General features: G+C 38.0%; 8 protein-coding genes and 1 non-coding gene across 9 annotated transcripts; 4 read left to right on the plus strand and 5 right to left on the minus strand. All coding sequences in view use genetic code 12, as the record gives it.

The window, feature by feature from the left end:
• Window positions 1–1000: 1000 nt before the first annotated feature.
• Window positions 1001–2395, minus strand: CORT_0B04810 (hypothetical protein; the record flags this gene model as incomplete). Its single annotated transcript, XM_003867578.1, has 1 exon — window positions 1001–2395. One exon carries the CDS (start codon window positions 2393–2395, stop codon window positions 1001–1003), a length of 1395 nt encoding a protein of 464 aa, XP_003867626.1.
• A 2205-nt stretch (window positions 2396–4600) lies between these two features.
• Window positions 4601–4716, plus strand: CORT_0_Leu(CAA)_24. Its single transcript has one exon. It is a non-coding gene (tRNA).
• Window positions 4717–4986: 270 nt separating this feature from the next.
• On the minus strand, window positions 4987–5553 carry CORT_0B04820 (Rho2 protein; the record flags this gene model as incomplete). Its single annotated transcript, XM_003867579.1, has 1 exon — window positions 4987–5553. The coding sequence occupies one exon, from the start codon at window positions 5551–5553 to the stop codon at window positions 4987–4989; it is 567 nt and encodes a 188-aa protein (XP_003867627.1).
• A 488-nt stretch (window positions 5554–6041) lies between these two features.
• CORT_0B04830 (Nst1 protein) lies at window positions 6042–9872 on the minus strand (the record flags this gene model as incomplete). Its single annotated transcript, XM_003867580.1, has 1 exon — window positions 6042–9872. One exon carries the CDS (start codon window positions 9870–9872, stop codon window positions 6042–6044), a length of 3831 nt encoding a protein of 1276 aa, XP_003867628.1.
• A 508-nt stretch (window positions 9873–10380) lies between these two features.
• On the minus strand, window positions 10381–12411 carry CORT_0B04840 (Yvc1 protein; the record flags this gene model as incomplete). The annotated part of the gene is made up of 1 exon (XM_003867581.1): window positions 10381–12411. The coding sequence occupies one exon, from the start codon at window positions 12409–12411 to the stop codon at window positions 10381–10383; it is 2031 nt and encodes a 676-aa protein (XP_003867629.1).
• Window positions 12412–12911: 500 nt separating this feature from the next.
• On the plus strand, window positions 12912–14651 carry CORT_0B04850 (hypothetical protein; the record flags this gene model as incomplete). The annotated part of the gene is made up of 1 exon (XM_003867582.1): window positions 12912–14651. The coding sequence occupies one exon, from the start codon at window positions 12912–12914 to the stop codon at window positions 14649–14651; it is 1740 nt and encodes a 579-aa protein (XP_003867630.1).
• An 82-nt stretch (window positions 14652–14733) lies between these two features.
• Window positions 14734–15543, plus strand: CORT_0B04860 (hypothetical protein; the record flags this gene model as incomplete). Its single annotated transcript, XM_003867583.1, has 1 exon — window positions 14734–15543. One exon carries the CDS (start codon window positions 14734–14736, stop codon window positions 15541–15543), a length of 810 nt encoding a protein of 269 aa, XP_003867631.1.
• A 631-nt stretch (window positions 15544–16174) lies between these two features.
• On the plus strand, window positions 16175–17227 carry CORT_0B04870 (hypothetical protein; the record flags this gene model as incomplete). Its single annotated transcript, XM_003867584.1, has 1 exon — window positions 16175–17227. One exon carries the CDS (start codon window positions 16175–16177, stop codon window positions 17225–17227), a length of 1053 nt encoding a protein of 350 aa, XP_003867632.1.
• Window positions 17228–17298: 71 nt separating this feature from the next.
• On the minus strand, window positions 17299–19320 carry CORT_0B04880 (Type II phosphatidylinositol 4-kinase; the record flags this gene model as incomplete). The annotated part of the gene is made up of 1 exon (XM_003867585.1): window positions 17299–19320. One exon carries the CDS (start codon window positions 19318–19320, stop codon window positions 17299–17301), a length of 2022 nt encoding a protein of 673 aa, XP_003867633.1.
• Window positions 19321–19656: the final 336 nt, after the last annotated feature.

Here is a 19656-nt window from a genome sequence, read left to right on the forward strand (position 1 = left end):
ATTGACATTGTATTCTTTCGCAACTTCTTCTCTAAGCTTCTCAATTGCTTTCTCTGTTTTTTCCCTACTTCTTGAAAAGATGTAGATTCTTGCTTTTGTGGAGCCAGCCAAGGACTTGACGGTTTCATAACCAAGACCGGTATTTCCACCAGTGACAATAACAACTTTCCCCTCCAATGACGGATATTGATCTTCTTTGAATGTTGGTTTACCTGGCCAAAGGCCATGAAGTACTTGTCTCCAATCAGCAAAACTTCTTCTAGGAATATCAGGATAGGACATTGCTTTTCTGTTTAAGTGATTGATGTGTTTGTAGTTTTACACTGCTCAACTACAAAACCGGAAAGGTCGTAAAGCAAGTAATTTATAGTTCTTCATGTATTCTTTGAAAATCTTAATTGAACAAAGGCGACACATTTAACTTTTACTTCGCAATTTCAGCCGCTTGCCGCTGTCGGATCGTCTGTTGATCCTTCATGCGCACTATTTTTGCTCATCGGCTCCTCCTTCTGTTGCCGTTTCCCTCTACCCACTATTTATGATTTGCACCCTAAAAAGTTTATTTTTAATACAAATATGTATTGTGCTTAACCATGGCGGGTAAATTTTGATATGTTTCAAATTGCCGTCATGAAATTTTGACTAATTTTGTTTTAAACGTTTGCTGCCTATATTTTAATTTCTTTTTTATCTCCAAACTCGGCTCCTATCTTCGAGAACCGAGTTTCACACATAGTCATAGAGAAGTTTTGCAACAGTAACTTTGATTGGAACAACTAACGTGTGGACTGCGCCTTAGGTGTAGTCGTATTGTGGGTAAGCAACTTTAGCTCATTTGCATACGCCCTTTTTGATGCTTGTGAAATTGTATTCTCACACAAGTGGTGATATTACTATTCAGAGACCTTAAACAGCACAATCAAAACAATCGCTTATAATGAGAATACTCTATAAAATCTATATCAAATAACGTCAAAAGTCTCTTCCTTGAATATCCAAGTTACGGTCTTTGTTCTGCTTTTCCATGATTACTTGTGTCACTACTAGATCCATCATCCTCCTCGTCATCAGTGATAACAAAATCTTGCATCACAATAGAATCTTGATTCAATTCGTTATACTTGCCGTTGCTTTCAATATCGTTCTGAGCGGGAACTTCAGCCTCTGTATTCTCTGGCTTGAATTTCAATATTATGGCGGCATTTCCAATGATAAGAGCAATACCACAAAATGATAATATTCCTGGAAGGTGATGCCATATTGTTAAATCCCAAATGATGGCGAAAACCATGCCTGAATATGCCATTAATGAAGCTCTAGATGCTTTCACTCTTTGAACACCAGCAGTGAGGCAAAATTGCATAAAGAAGCCAGAAAATCCAATCACTGCAAACAAGAACCATTGGTAGCCATTTTGTGGTAACACAAATGATAACGATGGTACCACAAGGATACCAATAAAGGTGACGATGCAGCAAGTTAACGAAAAATAACTCACCGATAATAAAGGATGGGCACTCATACCAATTTTCCGTAAAACAATGTAAACACTTGAGGCACCACAAACCCCGATTAATCCTACTGCTGTTGCTAGTATTCTCTTTTCAGACGAAGAGCTTTCCACGGATTCGTCTGTCGTCTCTTTATCTGACTCAGCACCAAATATGAATGAAGGTTTGGCAATTAGAATTACCCCTCCTAATGATAACAACGAACAAACACTTTCCAATATCGAATATTTCTCCTTTAAAATAACAAACGCTAAAAACGCAGTAACCATTGGAACAAGGAAAGTGATTGCAACAGCGTCCGATAGACTTAGATACTGCAACGAAAAGTACATTCCAAAGACACCAAAGAACCCCACAACTCCTCTCATAACCAATAATACTCGGATTTTCTTTGGTCCAAATGGTGCTTCTTCGACGGCTTTTGTCACATACATGTATACCAAACAACAAACGTAAGTGATAAACATTCTAACAAACAAAATCTGTACTGGATGTATTGGTTCGTTGAAGTTCTTATCTGTGACTAATAATTTGCATGTTGTAACCATAATACTGTTTAAAAACTGTGAAAGTAGCAATAACGATATCCCTACATTCGGCAAAATAACATTATTGTAAAACTTAATAGCTTTGTATTTTACTCTCTGTAAAGAACTTTGATGGTCGGAGTTCCACTCCGTTGATTCCCAATCATGATCATCGATTCGGAACGAGTCTATGGAACTAGTGTTTCTTCCATGAGTGTCACCAGTCACAGGGACTGCTAGTGGAGTCGCTGTTTCTGTGTTTTCAACCTCTGTTTGTATGACTATGGGATCTTGAACCAAAGGTTGGTTGTTCAAGATAGTATTACTGAAATTGTGTTTTGTTGCATCCTCAGACATCAAGGCTAGTATAATATATTTGTCTCCTTATCTCTTCCGATTTGCTTTATCTAATAGTAAGGGTACCTTGTTATCAGATGTGGTCGTTGGAATATGCGTAGAAGGTCTCTTGAAAGAAAATGGAGTTGTTGAAAAAGTGAAAAAGGGATGTGTGGCTTTGATCGGATATATATGAAGTTATCTCTTTATATTGTGTGGCATTAAATAATGTCAAAAAAAAAAAAAATTAATTTAACGCCAGAAATTTAGATTGATTAGACTTAAACGGGGGGTTGGAAGTGGGGGGGAGGAAGGAAAAGAGTAGAAATGGTAGGGAATAGGAGGAACAAAGAAAAATGCCGTTTGGAATGTTGTATTTGAAATGATTACTAATTCTAAACCCTATTTTCCTTATTCCTTGGCTTTAATTATTGGGTGAAGCTGAAGGTGATATAATATTAAGGGTGAGGGTTAAGCTTTTTAAATGGCATTTATTACATTATTTCTAAATGAATGTCGAATTCATCTATAAAAATATCCCAACTCAAACCTTTCTAAATTATTACTTTAATGTGATTTAATATCGCAAACACATCACTAATAAATTTTACACTCCGTCATCTACAAATTTGCAATCATTTCTAATTGATATTTCGTAAACCAAAATTTTTAATGTCGTAGCAACCTTTGTTGTTATGTCACATATTCCGGTTTCTAATTTTGTCATTTGAGAAGCCAAGTTTTCGTTTCACTGTCTCTATAAATTTCTCACCATTTGTGAATTTAAATTTGCATGCGATTGGGTAAAATAATCGTGGTCATGGAATTTCAAAATCGCCAACTATTTTCAGAACATTCAGTACTGTCAAAAATCAGATCTCACGTTTAGGAAAAAAGTAACATCGCGTTAGTTTATATCAGATATGTGGGACTACTATGAAGTTAACAACACTTGCGACTGTGATATTCACCCTTGACCAGCATCGATATTTTTATACAATCAATTGCGAAAATGTACCACTTTGCGGTGCGCATTTTTCCTGTTGCTGGTGCGAAAAATTCGATCTTGTTACTGCGATATTCAACCTATGCTGAGGTGAAATTCAGTTTTTTTATTTTTTACGTTTAATAAGCTTAGAAGCGCGATATTTATAGACCTATAGGAGAGATATTACTCTCTTTTGATTGGCGAAGTTTTGGATTAGCAAAAGCGACATTCATTCGTTTGAGAATGCGAATTTAAAAGCTTCAAGGTTAGTAATTCAAAATAGCTTGTGTATGATATCTACTTTTCAAACGTACGAAATCTATTGTATAAATAGTGTATATGAACGGCTCAAAGCTTTAAAAACAATTTATTGTTTACTTTCCATTCATATCACACTACGTCTTCCGAGCTCTGGCTAGGAACGTGGCTATGAAAAAATTTGTAAGCCATTATCGTCCTATTGTCTTTGGCGTCTCTTATCTATTCTTGGCATTCATTTTTGTCACAACATGATAAGATAAGCTCAACAGAAAAAGGCAGTGAGAAAAATAGGCATCGAGTTTCTGGGAGGTAACATATGACTCGTGAGATGACCCTCAAGGAATAATCGGACTTACGTCTGTAATATCTGCATGATTGTCAGATTCTTCACCGTTTTCGATCTTCAGAGTTTGTCAAAGCGCGAAAAATTTCTTTTTATCAAATTCTGTAAATAATGTTATCAAGTAACCCATAGTTGCAACTCTGATCAAATCGTAAACCAATGTAGAGCGTTTCTATGCGCTATTTGAGAAAGTGAAACTTATAATTTGGAATTGACAGCAAATATTGTTTGAAAGGAACTTTTTGCTCGAAATGGTTGCAAAAATTTAGCTTTAACTTAGTGCAAAGTCGTTGAGAGGGATTGAGAGATTCTAAACCACATAGACCCCTTTTTGAACTCAATGCTTCAAAAGTTCTAAGGGAATTAATTTGTTACATTTCTCACAACACTCCAAACTTAAACTCGGCAGTATTGACGCCATTCTTGATATCTTAACAGCACAAATATGATCATTTTTGTCACCAAAAGCTTTGTAACAACAATGGCTCTACTAAAACTGTTTAAAATGGATTCAAAAAGTGCCCGGATAATGCTTTTCCTGATAATATGTTGCAAAAATTGTGCTAAAATCACTTAATCATATTACTAATTCAGCAAAGTCGTTTTACGCTGAAAAATAAAAAGATCAGAAATTGGAAAGGTGGCCGAGTTGGTCTAAGGCGCTAGACTCAAGAATTAAATTTCTTACAATTTAATAAGTTGTGATTTCTAGTATCGTAAGATGCGCGAGTTCGAATCTCGTCCTTTTCATTATTTTTTGAATTTTTGCTTCACATTATTTTTTTCTTGTTTTTGCAACCAGCTTGTTAGTGATTCATGAAAGAAGAAGCAATGACAAAGCATGGGAACCATAGCTCCTCCCTTTTGACGAGGTTAACCACAGGGAGTATTGATTTTCAACTCGAATTTACTAAATTACTCGCGTGTTAAAATTCGTTATATATTGTAAATTTATTATACTATTTTGTTCAACTGCGAACTTGTATCCAACAGAACGTCCGATGCTCAGTGCTCTTCCTTTCACAATATTGTACAGCATCCATGATTCAGCTTCGAGCCTTGAAGCAAGCTTAATCTCGTTGCATATTCAAATATATCATCAACACCTTCACCTGTCAATGCAGAACTTTCCAAATACGTCTTTGCGCCAATTATACGAGCCATCTCCTCACCCATATCAACTTGAATAAAATGTCGACGATCTTTAGTATTTATTCGTAGATCCTTCTTCAATCCACACAAGATATATGGTGTGTTGGGACAATATTTCTTCACTTCTTGAACCCATTTCGATCGAGTATTTTCAAAGGAGACTGGTGTATCTAAAGCAAATGCAATTAAAATGACATGAGAATTGTTGTACGAAAGCGGTCGTAATCTTTCATATTCTTCTTGACCTGCAGTATCCCACAATGCTAATTGAACTGCTTTTCCATCTATTCGACAATCAGTAACGTAGTTTTCAAACACTGTCGGATGATATTCAGTGGGGAATTCACCAAGGGTGAATACGTATAGTAGGGAGGTCTTGCCACAAGCACCATCACCAACAATCACTAGTTTTCGTCTTGCTACTTCTGTTGCCATGTAAATATATCTTCAGTCGTGGTGAGTATTTGTAGATCCTGTTTTTATAACTTCTGTATCAGGTATATGTGCGTATGTATATACTTGTTTTTGATTACGACGAGTATGGGATTGATATTTCCATTGATATTGGCAATTTATGGTCCTCTGTCCTGTTCCCGCTTGCGTGATTTTTCTATAATTGTCTCCAAATCTCCTACCTCGATTGCTCTACTTATACACTCTCATTTAACGGCGGCTCTTCTTCTGAGGTGGTCACGTTCGGTGCAGTTTTTGGTTTTGAGCAACATTAATCAGGCTTAGACTTTATTTTTTCATCGGCTCGAAGTTGAGCCAAAATTTTAAAAATTACAGCGGGACCGGGTAAAACAATCTCTACGTATAAAAAATTACGAACCCAGCATAGCACCAGAGTGATACATCTACATTTCGTCAAATCGCAAGTAAAATGTTGAAATTGAAACTATAGATTAAAAATTATACTTCATTTAGTTATTCCAAAGCCCATCAACAAATCCACTTGTAGTTGACTTTGGATTCATGTCACTTCTTAAACTCATCAATGGTGGGTCAGTTGTAAAACCTGGCAGTGAAGTCTTACGGATTCCCGGGGGAGCAAATCCCCCAGGGCCAAAACTCTCTTGCCGCTGAAATGAAGGTTGTTGAGGGTACGTCAGTTGCGATTGAGACTGGGCAAAACCAGGAGCACCAGATGCAAATAACTGAGCAACAGGGGGCGAGGTCCTAGCAAAGGTGTTTGACCCAACTTTCATATGGGTAACTCTACCAAATGGGTCGTATTTCTTCTCAAATTGATAGACACTTCCCGATTGACAGCAATTCAAAAATTGGTCTACTGACAATTGAGGTCTATTTGCAACACTCTTTACCTCTTCGAATAATTTCATTAGCGGAGCTACTCCAAATTCTAACTGGTTCATGTTTGCCATACTCTGGAAACAAGCAACTGTTGATGACTGAATCAAATCAACCTCAGTTGGACTATTGGCACTTAGTCCAGTAGGTATACCAACGTTGAGGTTTACTTTGTTCTGATCAATGTCAGAAGAGTAAAGCGAACTAGTCTTCAAGTTTGAATTCAAGAGTGGTTCACCAGTTGTTGGGCCACCATTGTTGTTCCAAAGGAAAGTGCTTCTCATACCTCCGGTATTAACAGCATTAGGGTTAGTGGACCAAGGCTTTGCGTTCGCAGCCGTAGCAACCGGTTCCGTGGGCTCGTTGGATGTTCCAAATGGGTCGAAACGAGCAGTTGGCTGTCCTTGCTGTTGAATATTAGTAGCGCTCAAATTAGGCTTTATTGAAGAATTAGTTCCAGGAAGAAATGTTGATACCGGGTTCTGATTCAATCCAGAATTTCCTAACCATGGCGACATTGGATTGATATGATTACCGGTAGCAATACCAGCAGTAGAAGCAGCAGTAGTAGTCAAATTACCAGAAAGTGAGGGGTTAATTGCAGAACCTCCATTTACTAAACTAGTGGTTGCAGTTGGTGGTGACAATACCGAAGCTTGGTTCAAGTATTGATTTTGAGTAAAGTCGCTAGCAAACTGGGGTTGCTGTGGAACAGATGGGACGCCTGAATGCAACTGTCCTATAGTGAGACCAACCGACGAGCCTCTACTTGAAAGTGAGCCCGGTCTGGGTTGATATTGCTGGTTGAAGGAATTATTACTAGAACCGGGATCGGTGAAAAACTTGAGTCTCTCTTCTTCGATTCTTTTTGCCAAGTCCTGTTCATAATAAGCATCGGCTGAATTCAATGATGGCCTGGAGTCGTAAGTATTGGCAGAATTCAATGACCGCTTGGACTTGGCTTCATCTTGTTCTGCTGCCTGTTTTGCACGAGCAATCCTTTCTTTTTCTTTCTCTTCGTCCTTTTGTTTCTTCAATGCCTCCTTTCGTTTATTCTCCTCTTCCTTCTGTTTCCTTTCCTGCTCTGCCCTTTTACGACGCTCTTCTTTCAACCGCTTAGCCTCTTCGTCTTTCTTTTGTTGAGCTTCAATCTTCTTCCTATGTTCTTCTTCCCTCCTCTTTGCTTCCTCTGCCTTCCTCTTCCTCTCCTCTTCACGTTTCTGTCTCGCCTCCTCTTTTCTTCGTTTCTGTTCGGCCCTCTGCTCTTCTTGCTTTGCCCTGTTTTCCTCTTCAGCCTTTCTTGCCTCCTCCTCTCTTTTCTTCTTCTCTTCTTCTTTCGCCAACTGAGCCAACCGTTTCTTTTCCTTTGCTTTTTCCTTTTGTTTCAATTTCTTTGCTTCTCGCTCCTTTTTAGCTTTTTCCTCTGCTTCCAACTCCTCAATCAATTTTTGAGTGTTGTCTTTCGAAACCTTCTCCTTGTAGGCACTCTTTAAACGCTCTTGGAACAATTTAATTACTTGAATCAAAAATAGACGACGAATTTCTTGCATCTTCTCCTCTTCGGAGATTTCAGACTCGGTGTCACTCACATCTTTTCCGGCCTCACCCTCTTCAAAATCATCATCTTCTTCCTCTTCGTCATCATATTCATAGTCGTATTCGTCGTCATCGTCAACCTCGTACCCTTCAGCATCATGATGGTGGTGATGATGATGGTGGTGATGAGCACAATACTCATGCTCCTCTTCTTCATCATCTTCATCCACCCAACGAGATTGCAGGTCCTTTGAAGGCACTCCAGAAACATTATCGTCTTTGGACATCCCCTTTAATGCATCTTCACGAGCTGTTCTCGACTCAGTAAGAGATTCCATCATATTTATAAACGAATTTCCATCATTATTCAACAAGTCCTCAGCAAATGTTGAAAGCCCTTGTCCAAAATGCTCAGTGAATTGCTTGGCCATATATTTCTCTGCCTCTTCAGGACTGCTTGCTTTCATATTGGCTATATTGGAAAAGAACTTGCCCATATTTTGTACATATTTGGCACCCCTCTCAGCACGTTTTCCATCGTGATTTTGTAAATCTCTCACAATCTCTTTCAACGAACCGGCCTTCTCTAACATGGTCAAATGTGCTGCATTCTTGGGATCCAAATGAGCTGTCTCCTTCATTTTTTGTAAATCTAAACCCTCCAATGCTTGAAATAGTTTAGGATCAAGTAGCTTATCAAATAATTGCGTTTGAGAGGAATTTGAGGTTTGTATCGATGCACTTATCTGCACATTGGTATGAGGTCTTGTAATAGGGTGGGGTTGTTGATTCATTTGTGGCTGCTGCGAACTTCGTGCCTGGAGCAGTTCAGGATGTGCTTGCGCGGAAGCCATTTGCAACCTTTCCATCTCTGCCTTAATATCGTTCATCTGCGCCTCAGTTTTGGCAACCAGTCTCTTGGCCATTTCCTGGTTCTCACTATGTAGCTGTTTCCTCCTTTGCAATTTTCTCTCTTCTTCTAGCATATGAAACCCACCAAACAATAATCCTGGCAAAGCATTCAAATCGTTTATATCTCTAACCTCATGAATAAAGTCAATGATGTCATCAAAATGGTTATCGTAGATACTTTCTAACTCCTCTTCAATGAGATGATTTCTTCTACCGCAGTATTTGCATGTACAATTGTTCTGGCTAGACGAATTACCATTTGAATTACCTCCACCCTGCTGTTGCAGTAGCTGCTGTAAATGTTGCCTCGTCTCGTTTTTGAACATCTTCATAATAGATTCTTTATCTATTTTGACCAATTCTAGTTTCTGAGGCTCAGCCAATGATTCCCAAAATTCCTTCAATTTTTCCTGTTCTTCAATTGATGCACTATCCCACAAGCTACTATGTGCATCGTGGCCACTTCGTTTCACACTGTGAACAGTACTAGCCATATTCGACTGATTAACCAATGTATCATGATGTTTGTGTGGATGCAGATGAGAATGGGGCTTGTCAATCGAGAGTCTATGACCAGAATGGGAATTACGAGATCCCTCGCTTTCTCCATCTGATTCTTCATCTTCCAAGCTTTCAACAATAACATCACCATTTGGTGCTTGCTTTATCACTCTTGATGTAGGATAATCCTCGTCTGGATTATTCAAATGAGCATGTGATGTAGAAATTCTCGTTGTCTTCTTCCCTTTACTCCTCTTCTTCTTTTTCGCCTTGTGGGAGAGTGAATTGGAGTCATGCTCACCACTACTACTATTCCCTTGCTGCGTGGCTTGAGCTGTTGCATTGCCAATCCTTGAATTGGAAGATTTGTTCCCGCTGGGATTAGTATTATTACTGGTAGTTGTTGTCGTGTTTCCATTAGACACTTCGAAGTGGACGTTATCTCCTACTCTGAATTTGGTATTGGTACCGTTGGTATCTACTCGATCAGACATGGTACAGTAATTAATAGTAATCTGCAGACGTAGTAGATTTTCAGTATATGGATACTAAATCGGTTGTCTATCCGGCCTTTCAATCTTTGGTGTCTCTATTGAAACTCTATTAATTTTTTTTTCCTCACTCAATACAGTTTACAGCTTTCATTTGATGTGTCTATATGCAGTACATTAGAGAGGTAGTGTAAAACTATACAATTCATACCTTATTGGTACTTAACGAACACCTACACACGTATGCATACATTCTATGTGTCAATGGATAATATTTAACAGCATTAACACAATGCCAAAATAGTCCTATAGCATTTGTAAACTTTAAATGCTACACAGAAGTGCTTGTTGAGAATGATGTGATTTTTGACAAGATAAGGTCGTGTAATATTATTCACCCTGCATATAGACTAGGCTGCAAAAAATCAACTCAAACACTTTAAAAATGAATGCCACGATCGTCATCGACAATGTGTCTTCATGGGACTTGCATAGCTACCTTCTCTACAGATCACTTATCTGATTTGGCTTCCAATTTGTTTTTCAATTCCTTGTTTTCGGTAATAACCAACTCAACCATTTCAGTTAATTTATCGATCTTTTTATACAAATCGAAAAATTGCCAATTCAAGCCAACTTTAGTTGCTTCCTTAACCGGTTTAGCAACACCTTCAACTTTTTTCTCAAATTCGTTCAAATTGATCATAAACTCACCATCTTCCCTTTCACTAGCCATTTGTAATCTCAATTCATCATTTATCTCAGAAGTACGAGCCCTGACTCCGTCCAATGGAGTGCTGTGTAGTTGTGAAGAGTCATTTCCGTCACTTTCCTCGCCAAACCCATCAGTCAAGTCCCATTCTGTGTCGTGCTCGTTAGCATCATCAGGTAGATGCTTGTATCTGTTGTATGCGATTCTTCTTGCTGCTGTTAACTCCACGCTAGTGATGTAGAGCAACAAAGGTGCATACATCACAAGCATCACATAGTAGTTGACAACCCTAAAAGTTCTTTTTGATGTAACCCAACTGATTGGTGTTATAGTTATTTCAATCAAATTTAACGGGGGTACATATATGTTGGTATCGGGCGCTCTAACATATCTCAAGGTCTTTTGTGCAAGTAAAGCCAAGTACTCATCATTTGCATTATCAACGACTGCAGCATAAGCAGTGGAGTACAATGCAATCAAGATATTCATCAAAATAACACTAAGCAAAAATGAGTAGATGTAATAAAGAACTGAAGCATAAGGTGGTACCAATTTCCCCATTTCATCAAAAGAGGAATCACCAATAACGCCCTTGAATAATGAGCGTAAAATCTTCATTGTAGCGTCACTTTCCCCATCTGAAGCATCCAAACCAAGAAAACCTTGCAAGAATCCAATGATAACAACACCTAATAAGACAAAGAACAAGATTGACTCTTTCATCATAACCTTCAATACAACCATCATGGCACCAACAAATTTTTCTGCGTCCAAGAACAACAATAATCTTGACCACATAAAAGGTGCAGCGCAACTCAATAATCGATAAGATATTTCATCATATCTATCTCTCAACGCACCGTGTGCATTGATACTGGCAAATCTAAAACCAATAGAAATGGTAATGATAGCATGCATTGAATCATTGAATGCGTTCCAAAATCCCAAATAGTTCCATCCAACATGGTAAAACTTGACGCATTCATCCAAAACAGATCCCAATGTGCACAAATAAAATATCACTTCAAAAACATTCAAATAGGAGAATTCTTTTGAGTTGGTATTCAATATGATCGAGTAAAGCACCAAGTAAACAAAACTGAAAAACACTTCCAATATATTTTGATACAATGGAGTCTTGAGTCTTGCTGGATCAAAATGAGTCCTAACGGAATGAGAAGCAACTCCCTTGTACAATACATACGAATGGGGATCGGAGGATGATTGAACAATCCAACCTCTCCATAACCATTTGATACATCTTTGATACCCTGAGGAACTTATAACTGTCGTTGAATGCATATCCACTGCCAATTCTAAAGCACTGATTGGCTCCGAATCTTCACCATTCAAACAAATTGTATATCTATGACACAACATACTCAAGAATAGATACTTTTCATCATTTTCTCGTTCAATAATTATAGCAGCCAAAGTTTGAGCACTCAATGCACGTAATGAATACAATTCATTGTCACTCAATTCATATTCACTTTGTTGCCAATACCAATCACATACTTTCAATAAACAGAACACCAAACATGCACGATATTTGCGAGATGATGTGCCTTCTTTCCCGTCTCCTTTACCTCCAGCAGCAGTGTAACATAATTCAATAACATTATCGTTCAAGATAGACGAGTCCGGTCTTAAAATTTCTTCCTTATCGAAAAGAATGGGCACAACTTTATCTATTAATAATTTCAAGTTTTTACAAATTCTCCATACTTGTCTTGAATTGGGACAATTCAATTCTTGTCCATAAATGGATCCTTCGTTATCTGATTGAGATGCAGGAAGTAATGGATTATTGTCCTCGAGATCAAACATAGGGTCCGGATAATTGAAAGTGTTGTCAATTGTTGAGTGTTGTTTTCAGGAGCAAGAATTTAATAATCCATCTCTCGAAAATTTCAGATTAAAAATAGGAGTTCAGTCATTCGAGACGTGATACTTGTACTAATGACGGACCAACATTGATACTGATAATAAATATTAGTTTTGGAGTGAGTTATGCTCATAATTGAAAGACACTGCTACAGGATGAGCACATGCTGTCACTTGATATATGACAATGGTGGATGGTTGTCCCAGTGTCGTGCGTATCAGGCACGGCAATCAGTACACGGCGCAGTGCCAATTTTGCGACATTTGAAATTTCCGACAAAGTTTATTCACAGCCACAACGATCCCTTCTCTTCAAGTATTCACCATTTCTTACCTCATATCTTTAACAACTACCGTCAATTGGATGCAATTATAAGATTATACCCGACTTCACTGATTTAGTTGAGTCTTGTAACATCAACCCATAGCTCTTTTTGTTCACAATGCAGTCACCAATAATAGACAGATCATCATCAAATGAATTTCCCCATAGCTCGTCGCAACAATATGACGACAGTGATTCCGATAGTGATTTGTCACTTACGGACTATAAAGATCACTTGATTCAGCAACATCAGTCGAAAATGCCTAAATTGCCAAAGAGTGTCATCTCAGTTTCAACTCTAAGCCTGCCATTATCTGAGGGATTAGAGGAAAAGCATCAAGACGCGGGGTTGTCACCCAGTGGAGAGGTCGATGCAAATACTGGACGACAGAGTACTGGGAGCACCAATGTCTCTACTACAGTTTCACCCCCAAGTGCTAACTTGACGGGCCCTAGAGGCTCAATACGAAGGAAGCCGCCCCCAGATCTTCTTGATCATTCTCAGCAAGAACATGGGAAAAACCAAGAGGCGAGAAACACGTCAATTATGGAAGAGTCGAAAAATGATTCACTTCCATCAACACTGGTTCAGGATACAAAGGCAAGGGGACTGAAGCGATTCTCAGCTGGGAAACTCAACAACTGGGGTAAAATGGTCAGCTCATTGAAACGATCAACAAGCATGAGAACATTTGATGCACCCGAGACAGAAAGCCATACTTACAGGAGGCCGCCAGTTACAGATTCTATACTACAAACTCCGACATTTGAATCCCCAAAGTCTAGTCTAACAACATCATTACCCACCCCGATCACCACCAGCGAGATGCCTTTCTGGAAATATCATATTCTCCGCTTCGGAAAAGACTTGTACCTCACCACAAACCCAGGAACAAAATACGTTCATTGTCGGAACGGCCCTAGTTTTTATGTTGAAGTTGTGGTGGAGTCTACTCAAAATCTGGATATCAAATCAAATGGGGAGGAATACACATTGACATTTAAAGATCCGAGTAACCTCTCACAAGATCCTAGGCAATGTATGGTGATATCAAAAAAACATGATCAACAAAAAGATTACTTTAGTATAAGAACTCCCAAAAATACCTATTTAGCTGATGATGGAACAGTGGAAAGATATGAAGACTTGACCATGTTTAAAACTGTATCCTTTCCACTGACGATAGACAAGAAGTACTTTCCATACGACGCATTACGAAAAGAAAAACCAATGGCTTTTACCAATTACGAACTTAAGGATTTAGTGAATAAAACTTGGAATGTGGGATCCATAGCAAGAGTTAAAACTAGCCGATTCAATAAAATAAGACAAAGCGTTAGGAATGCGAGCAAAGAAATTAATGATAGGAGTGACCAAGAGGAACTCAAGCTAGTGGATAAACGAAACATCTATTTTCATCGAAATTACATCAATAACAAAAGCGACAGAAAAGAAGAATACAATACGAAGAATATTTATGATGCTTCAACTGACTTTCCTCTCGTTTTGAGTATGTTTCGTCCTAATGAAAATAGGATCTCAAAAAGACTAGTACAGTCAATGAAACAACAACAAAAGAGTCGTCACCAATCAAGTGTTCATACAGCTCAGGATGATTTTGAATCGAACCAAAATGATACTAAAACTTTTTACAATGGAAGTGATGGGCTCTATTACCTGCATGATACTCATGATGATAATCCTGATGAAAACAAACTGGGATGGATAACTATATATGAAGATAGAGAGGTATTTGGAGGAATAGAGAATAGGGGGATGTTTGATATAGTACTTGGAATGACTTTGGCTGTTGGGTTTGATACATATTTGAAGGATCACAAGGCTGCGAAGAGATAATCTCAGGTGTATAGTTTTCAAACTGCTATTCGGTGCCACATTTTTTTTTTTCAACTTTTTTGTTAGGGGGATAGATGGGACTATGCTTTGGCTTACACTTTTCATCATCTCCACCGCATTATCACTACCTGATCAGTCACAATCGTGCATAAGTAATGTCAATATTCCATTCACGGGATACAAGGTTGAATATCAATTAAATGTGAAGTTATGGAGCGGTACATATCATTTACTATACTGTAATGATAACAAATTGTTATATGATTTGAACTTGAATCATACTATTCCCTGGACACAACCGATAATTTTTCACAAGTCAAGTGTTATTGAAGGTGATTTCATCCTTGCTCGAAGGAAAACATTTGCGTTGAGAAGTTTTCCAATATTCCTACCTAATACTCTTGTTGGCTCATTATACTATAGAAATTCATTAAACAAGCTTCAACTTTATAATAATACAGAGCCACAGCTGAACTCAGTACCTTTAATTGCAGCGAATATGCTACAAAACTGGTGTGAAGCGAGCTATAAGTTGGAGGTAATATGTCATGTGCCAGTATTGACCACCCCCGGTATAGACTCAAAGTATTATAGTTTTGGATTTTTTGACTCATCACGAGAACAAAATGATTGGGATAAGTATATATCAATGCTGGAAAAGTATGATTATAGAGATGATTCTCGTATCCTATTGAGGAAAGGCACGGATACAGTTTTTAGTCAGGTTGAGAAATTAATTGAGAGACATAAAGTGTTAAAAGCTAAGATTAGACGAGCTAGAGCTGTTCAGAATGCTACCGAGCTTTGGTGGAGTTTAATCATGTTGTCTAAAGTTGTTAGTGAGGAGATATTCAACAGGCTAGTGATAAAAATAGACCGACTCCTACAATGATGGAGAATTGAACAAGATAGTCTCTGCTCTATTGAAAATCCCTGACGGCCTACTCAATTATTCCAACATGCTACTGCCATAAGTCCGTACGAGGCGTTGGCGATGTTAGCTTTCAGTTTCCACCACAACCCGCAATGAATATCTAGTGCATGAACTGAACCATCAGTAATGGAAGGACTAAAGCGTGAGTGAAGCGGACAATATAGTGTTTCCTACGAATCAAATGCAAGTGAATGCAGGTATTTCTCAAGAAAATACTAGTAAATTGGTATATATTTGACCTATTTCTTGTGGAGAATCGAATTATAATGTGGAGACTATGATTCCACCTCTCCTTCTCCTCCCTCTAACGCGACAAGGGTGATTAAATCTGAAAGATGTAGAGTTCTGTTGCGAAGAATTTTGCAATCCACAGTTACTTATTTTTGTGTTTTCAAAGATCTCGGATAATTTTGACTAAAATGGAAATTGCCGCTTTGATTACGAAGTTCATAAAATGATGAAAAATCACCATTTTTGAGTATTACAGGCTACTTCAAGAATTTTTTATGACAAAGAGACATTTGTTTCACCGAGCATTTAACTTCTCTTAGTCAATTAACTCCATTCGCATCAACTATTCAAACAAATAATGGGTAAGCCAAAAGTATTAGTCATTGGATCAGGTGGAGTAGGTACAATCTCCGCAGTATCATTAAAACACAACAACCAATCAGAAGTCACATTAGTTGTCCGTTCAGACTATGATTTGATCAAATCACAAGGATACTCGATCAATTCTTGTACCTATGGGGAATTAACAAATTGGCAACCACATAATCTCGCCCAGTCAGTTGAAGATGCATTGGAAAGATTTGGTCCATTCGACTACATACTCTTGACAACGAAGAATATTCCCGATGGACCAGTAACTTGTGAAGACATCATTTCACCGGCGATCAAGACTGGTGATGAAGTGATCATATTATTGCAAAATGGTATCAATATTGAAAAAACCATGTTGGAGAGATTTCCGGGACATTTGATTCTTAGTGGCGTGTCTCTTATTGCAAGTACTTATCACCATGGTCATGTTGAAAATAAAGGTCAAGATATTGTGTTTCTTGGAGATTTTGTCAAACCAAGTACACATCCATTATCAAAGGCTAAAATTGATGAATTCATTTCCATTTACAATAATCCTGGTTTCAACAAAATCATCATCGATGAAGATGTTCAAAAGACAAGATGGGAGAAGTTGATTTACAATTCAACCTTTAATACTATTACTGCATTGGTTGATTTGGATGCCACTAGATTACAAATTAACAACGCCAATGAAGAATTATTACGTCCAGCAATGAACGAAGTCATTGCAATTGCCAAAAGTGTTGGTGTTGAATGTGATGCTTCTAAAATTGAATTACTAATTCATATAGGCGACGGGTTGTTTTATGCTCCTTCAATGTGTGTTGATATGAGAAAGAAGCAATTAATGGAATTGGAAATTATCTTGGGTAATCCAATCAGGATCGCTAAAGAAAGTGGTGTAGCTACTCCTGTTTTATCTGTTATTTATTCATTATTGAAAATGGTTCAGTTTAGATTGAAAGAGGAGAGAAAGATGTTTTCCATTAATGAAAATGATTTCAGGGGTAACTCTGATGAGTATCCAAAAATTTTTGAACAGAAATACATCCATTGATACAAATGTATAGATCCGTTTTTAGAATTAAAGATGTTTAGACTTATTCTATAAAATATGCAAAATCTACCTCAACACCACGTGAATACAGGTGGATTTGAATGCTCTTTGACCAATCGTTCAATAACCACTTTTGTACCTATCTCTGGAGGAGCTTCACCATGCACACTATTTATACGAGAGTATCCAGATTCATAAGGTACAGGCCCACTATCTCCTGTTTGCAGAGGAGATGAAATCACTTGCAGACTGCTTGCACTCCCATTCACATTCAATGGGGCTAGCAATGGGGTATGTTCATTTTCATCCTCGTGCAAATCTTCTGAAGGAGTCTCACCTAATTGTGATAAATACCTGTGACCATCTTGAACATCGGACTCATAACAAGACGAATACATTAATGGAAAGCTTCTTCTCCTTGCTCCTGGCTCTTGTCTTGGAATGTACATTAGATCATCAAATACTAACAAATTTTGACATCGTGTCAACTCCAATGGCCCAGCAAAGTCCAATTTTAACGTCTCAACTACATTGAATGCTTGCCCTTTCAACACCGCCAATTGCTTATTCCACAATCGTTCTTTGAAATCATTGTCCTTCATAAAAACTTGCTTTAGGTTAACCACAGTGGACTCCCACCATAATTTCGAAGTTAATAAGGGTAAATAATGTTGTCTTGTTTTTTTACTGAAGGGTTGTCCAATCAATGATAACGGGAGAAACAACCACCCAAATGGGAATGATCTCCATTCATTAGGATGTTTCCATGGAAAGGCCAATCCTGAATCAATTGCTCCAATTTTCAAAACTGGATGCATTATCTTGATATCTTGCAGTCTATGTATCACATGCCACTCCAATTTAATCATCCAATTATCCATTCCTCTATCAGTATTTCTCATCAAGTAATCTAATATGACCATCTTTTCTAACTCCTCTCTAAACTGGCGCATCGTGTCACGACTCCATTGAAATTTGTTGCCAAGTACATCTTCATCAATGTCGACTTCAACATCCAGCGATTTTGGCAAAAGGTGCTCATCTGTTGGTATTGGATACATCTTGAAAAATAAATCTGCATTCACATACCCATGTAAAAACATTTGAAATGATCCTATCTTGTACAGTAGTTTAGTTACATCATCTGATTTATCCCAGAACTTGTAATAAAAGGTAGGCGCTCGTAATCTAACCACTGCCGTATACGGTACGATATATGACTGTAATTGACAATCTAATACAGAAGCAGCAGCTTCACTGATATATCCGAGATTAGGAATAAGACAACTACGGCCAAAACAACAAGGAAAAAAAGTGCGATGAAGCCACTTGGTCCATTTAGGCAGTAGAGGACCATATGGTTCTTCACTTTTGGGTTTAAACACACCAACTTTTTCATATAACGACGACCCTAGTTCAATTTTGCCAAATACAAAGTAACTACCCGATGATCCTGTCATGATACGTTCAGGATACACATGATCATTTTCGATTACGTCTTTTACTTCTTTGATCAATTTTTCAAAATCAAGCTCAGTGACGTAGTTTTCAGGAAGTTGAGCATAATCCAGGTCATCTTGTGTACTTCGAAAGTGATTGGAAATTTCTTCTTGAGTGAGCAACTTACCTATTCCCTCTGGTGGTTGGAAAATCGAGTATTCAATCTTGTACCCATCATGTTCACTTGGTTTACACTTCAGTTTCTTTTGCATCTTTGTAATAGGCGTATACGCCCATTTTGCTGCTGGCAACAATATTGAATTTTTAAATTTGGTAAAGTTGGTATTTTCTAATAAGTTTTCATTCAAACTATTATGTCGTGTGTCTTGTAACGTAGTACTTGATTGCGGTTGCGTTGGATGAAATCTGGGTGTGTTGGGAGCTGAATAAGAACGTGTGTACAAATTCCTCTGTAGGATTGCTCTATTGGTGCCATGGGGGTATTGCAGAAGAGATGTGGGTGACTCTGGATCTTGATCACTAGTTTCTAGTGGGGGAGTTGTCGGAACATTATTCGTGACAATGGTAAATCTCATTTCCTCGATGTTGGAGCCATTTTGATTTGCAGAACTGCCGTTGTTTACTTTAGACATGTCCTTAGTGTCTTCAACGAATCATAATTGGACAAATGGCCTTAGAGAACTGTTGTTGTCAATGGAATAAACCCTTTGCTAAGGATTGCTCGTGCCAAGAAAGGGAAGCGCATTTTTATAGATTGTGCTACCATCTCAACTACACCAATCATATGCAAAGTTTACCATCCTACATTTGTACTTCTCGATAGACTGAGAAACTTGGTATTAAACTATAATAATATATGAATAGAGACAACTGTTATGCCTAAGCAGATTAGCCAATCATGAAATATGAAATGAAAGTGAAGCAACGTGTAAAACCAATAACAGTCCGGTGTTAATGTAACGGACGTT

Source organism: Candida orthopsilosis (genome assembly GCF_000315875.1).
Source record: "Candida orthopsilosis Co 90-125, chromosome 2 draft sequence".
Taxonomy (NCBI): Eukaryota; Fungi; Ascomycota; class Pichiomycetes; order Serinales; family Debaryomycetaceae; genus Lodderomyces; species Lodderomyces orthopsilosis.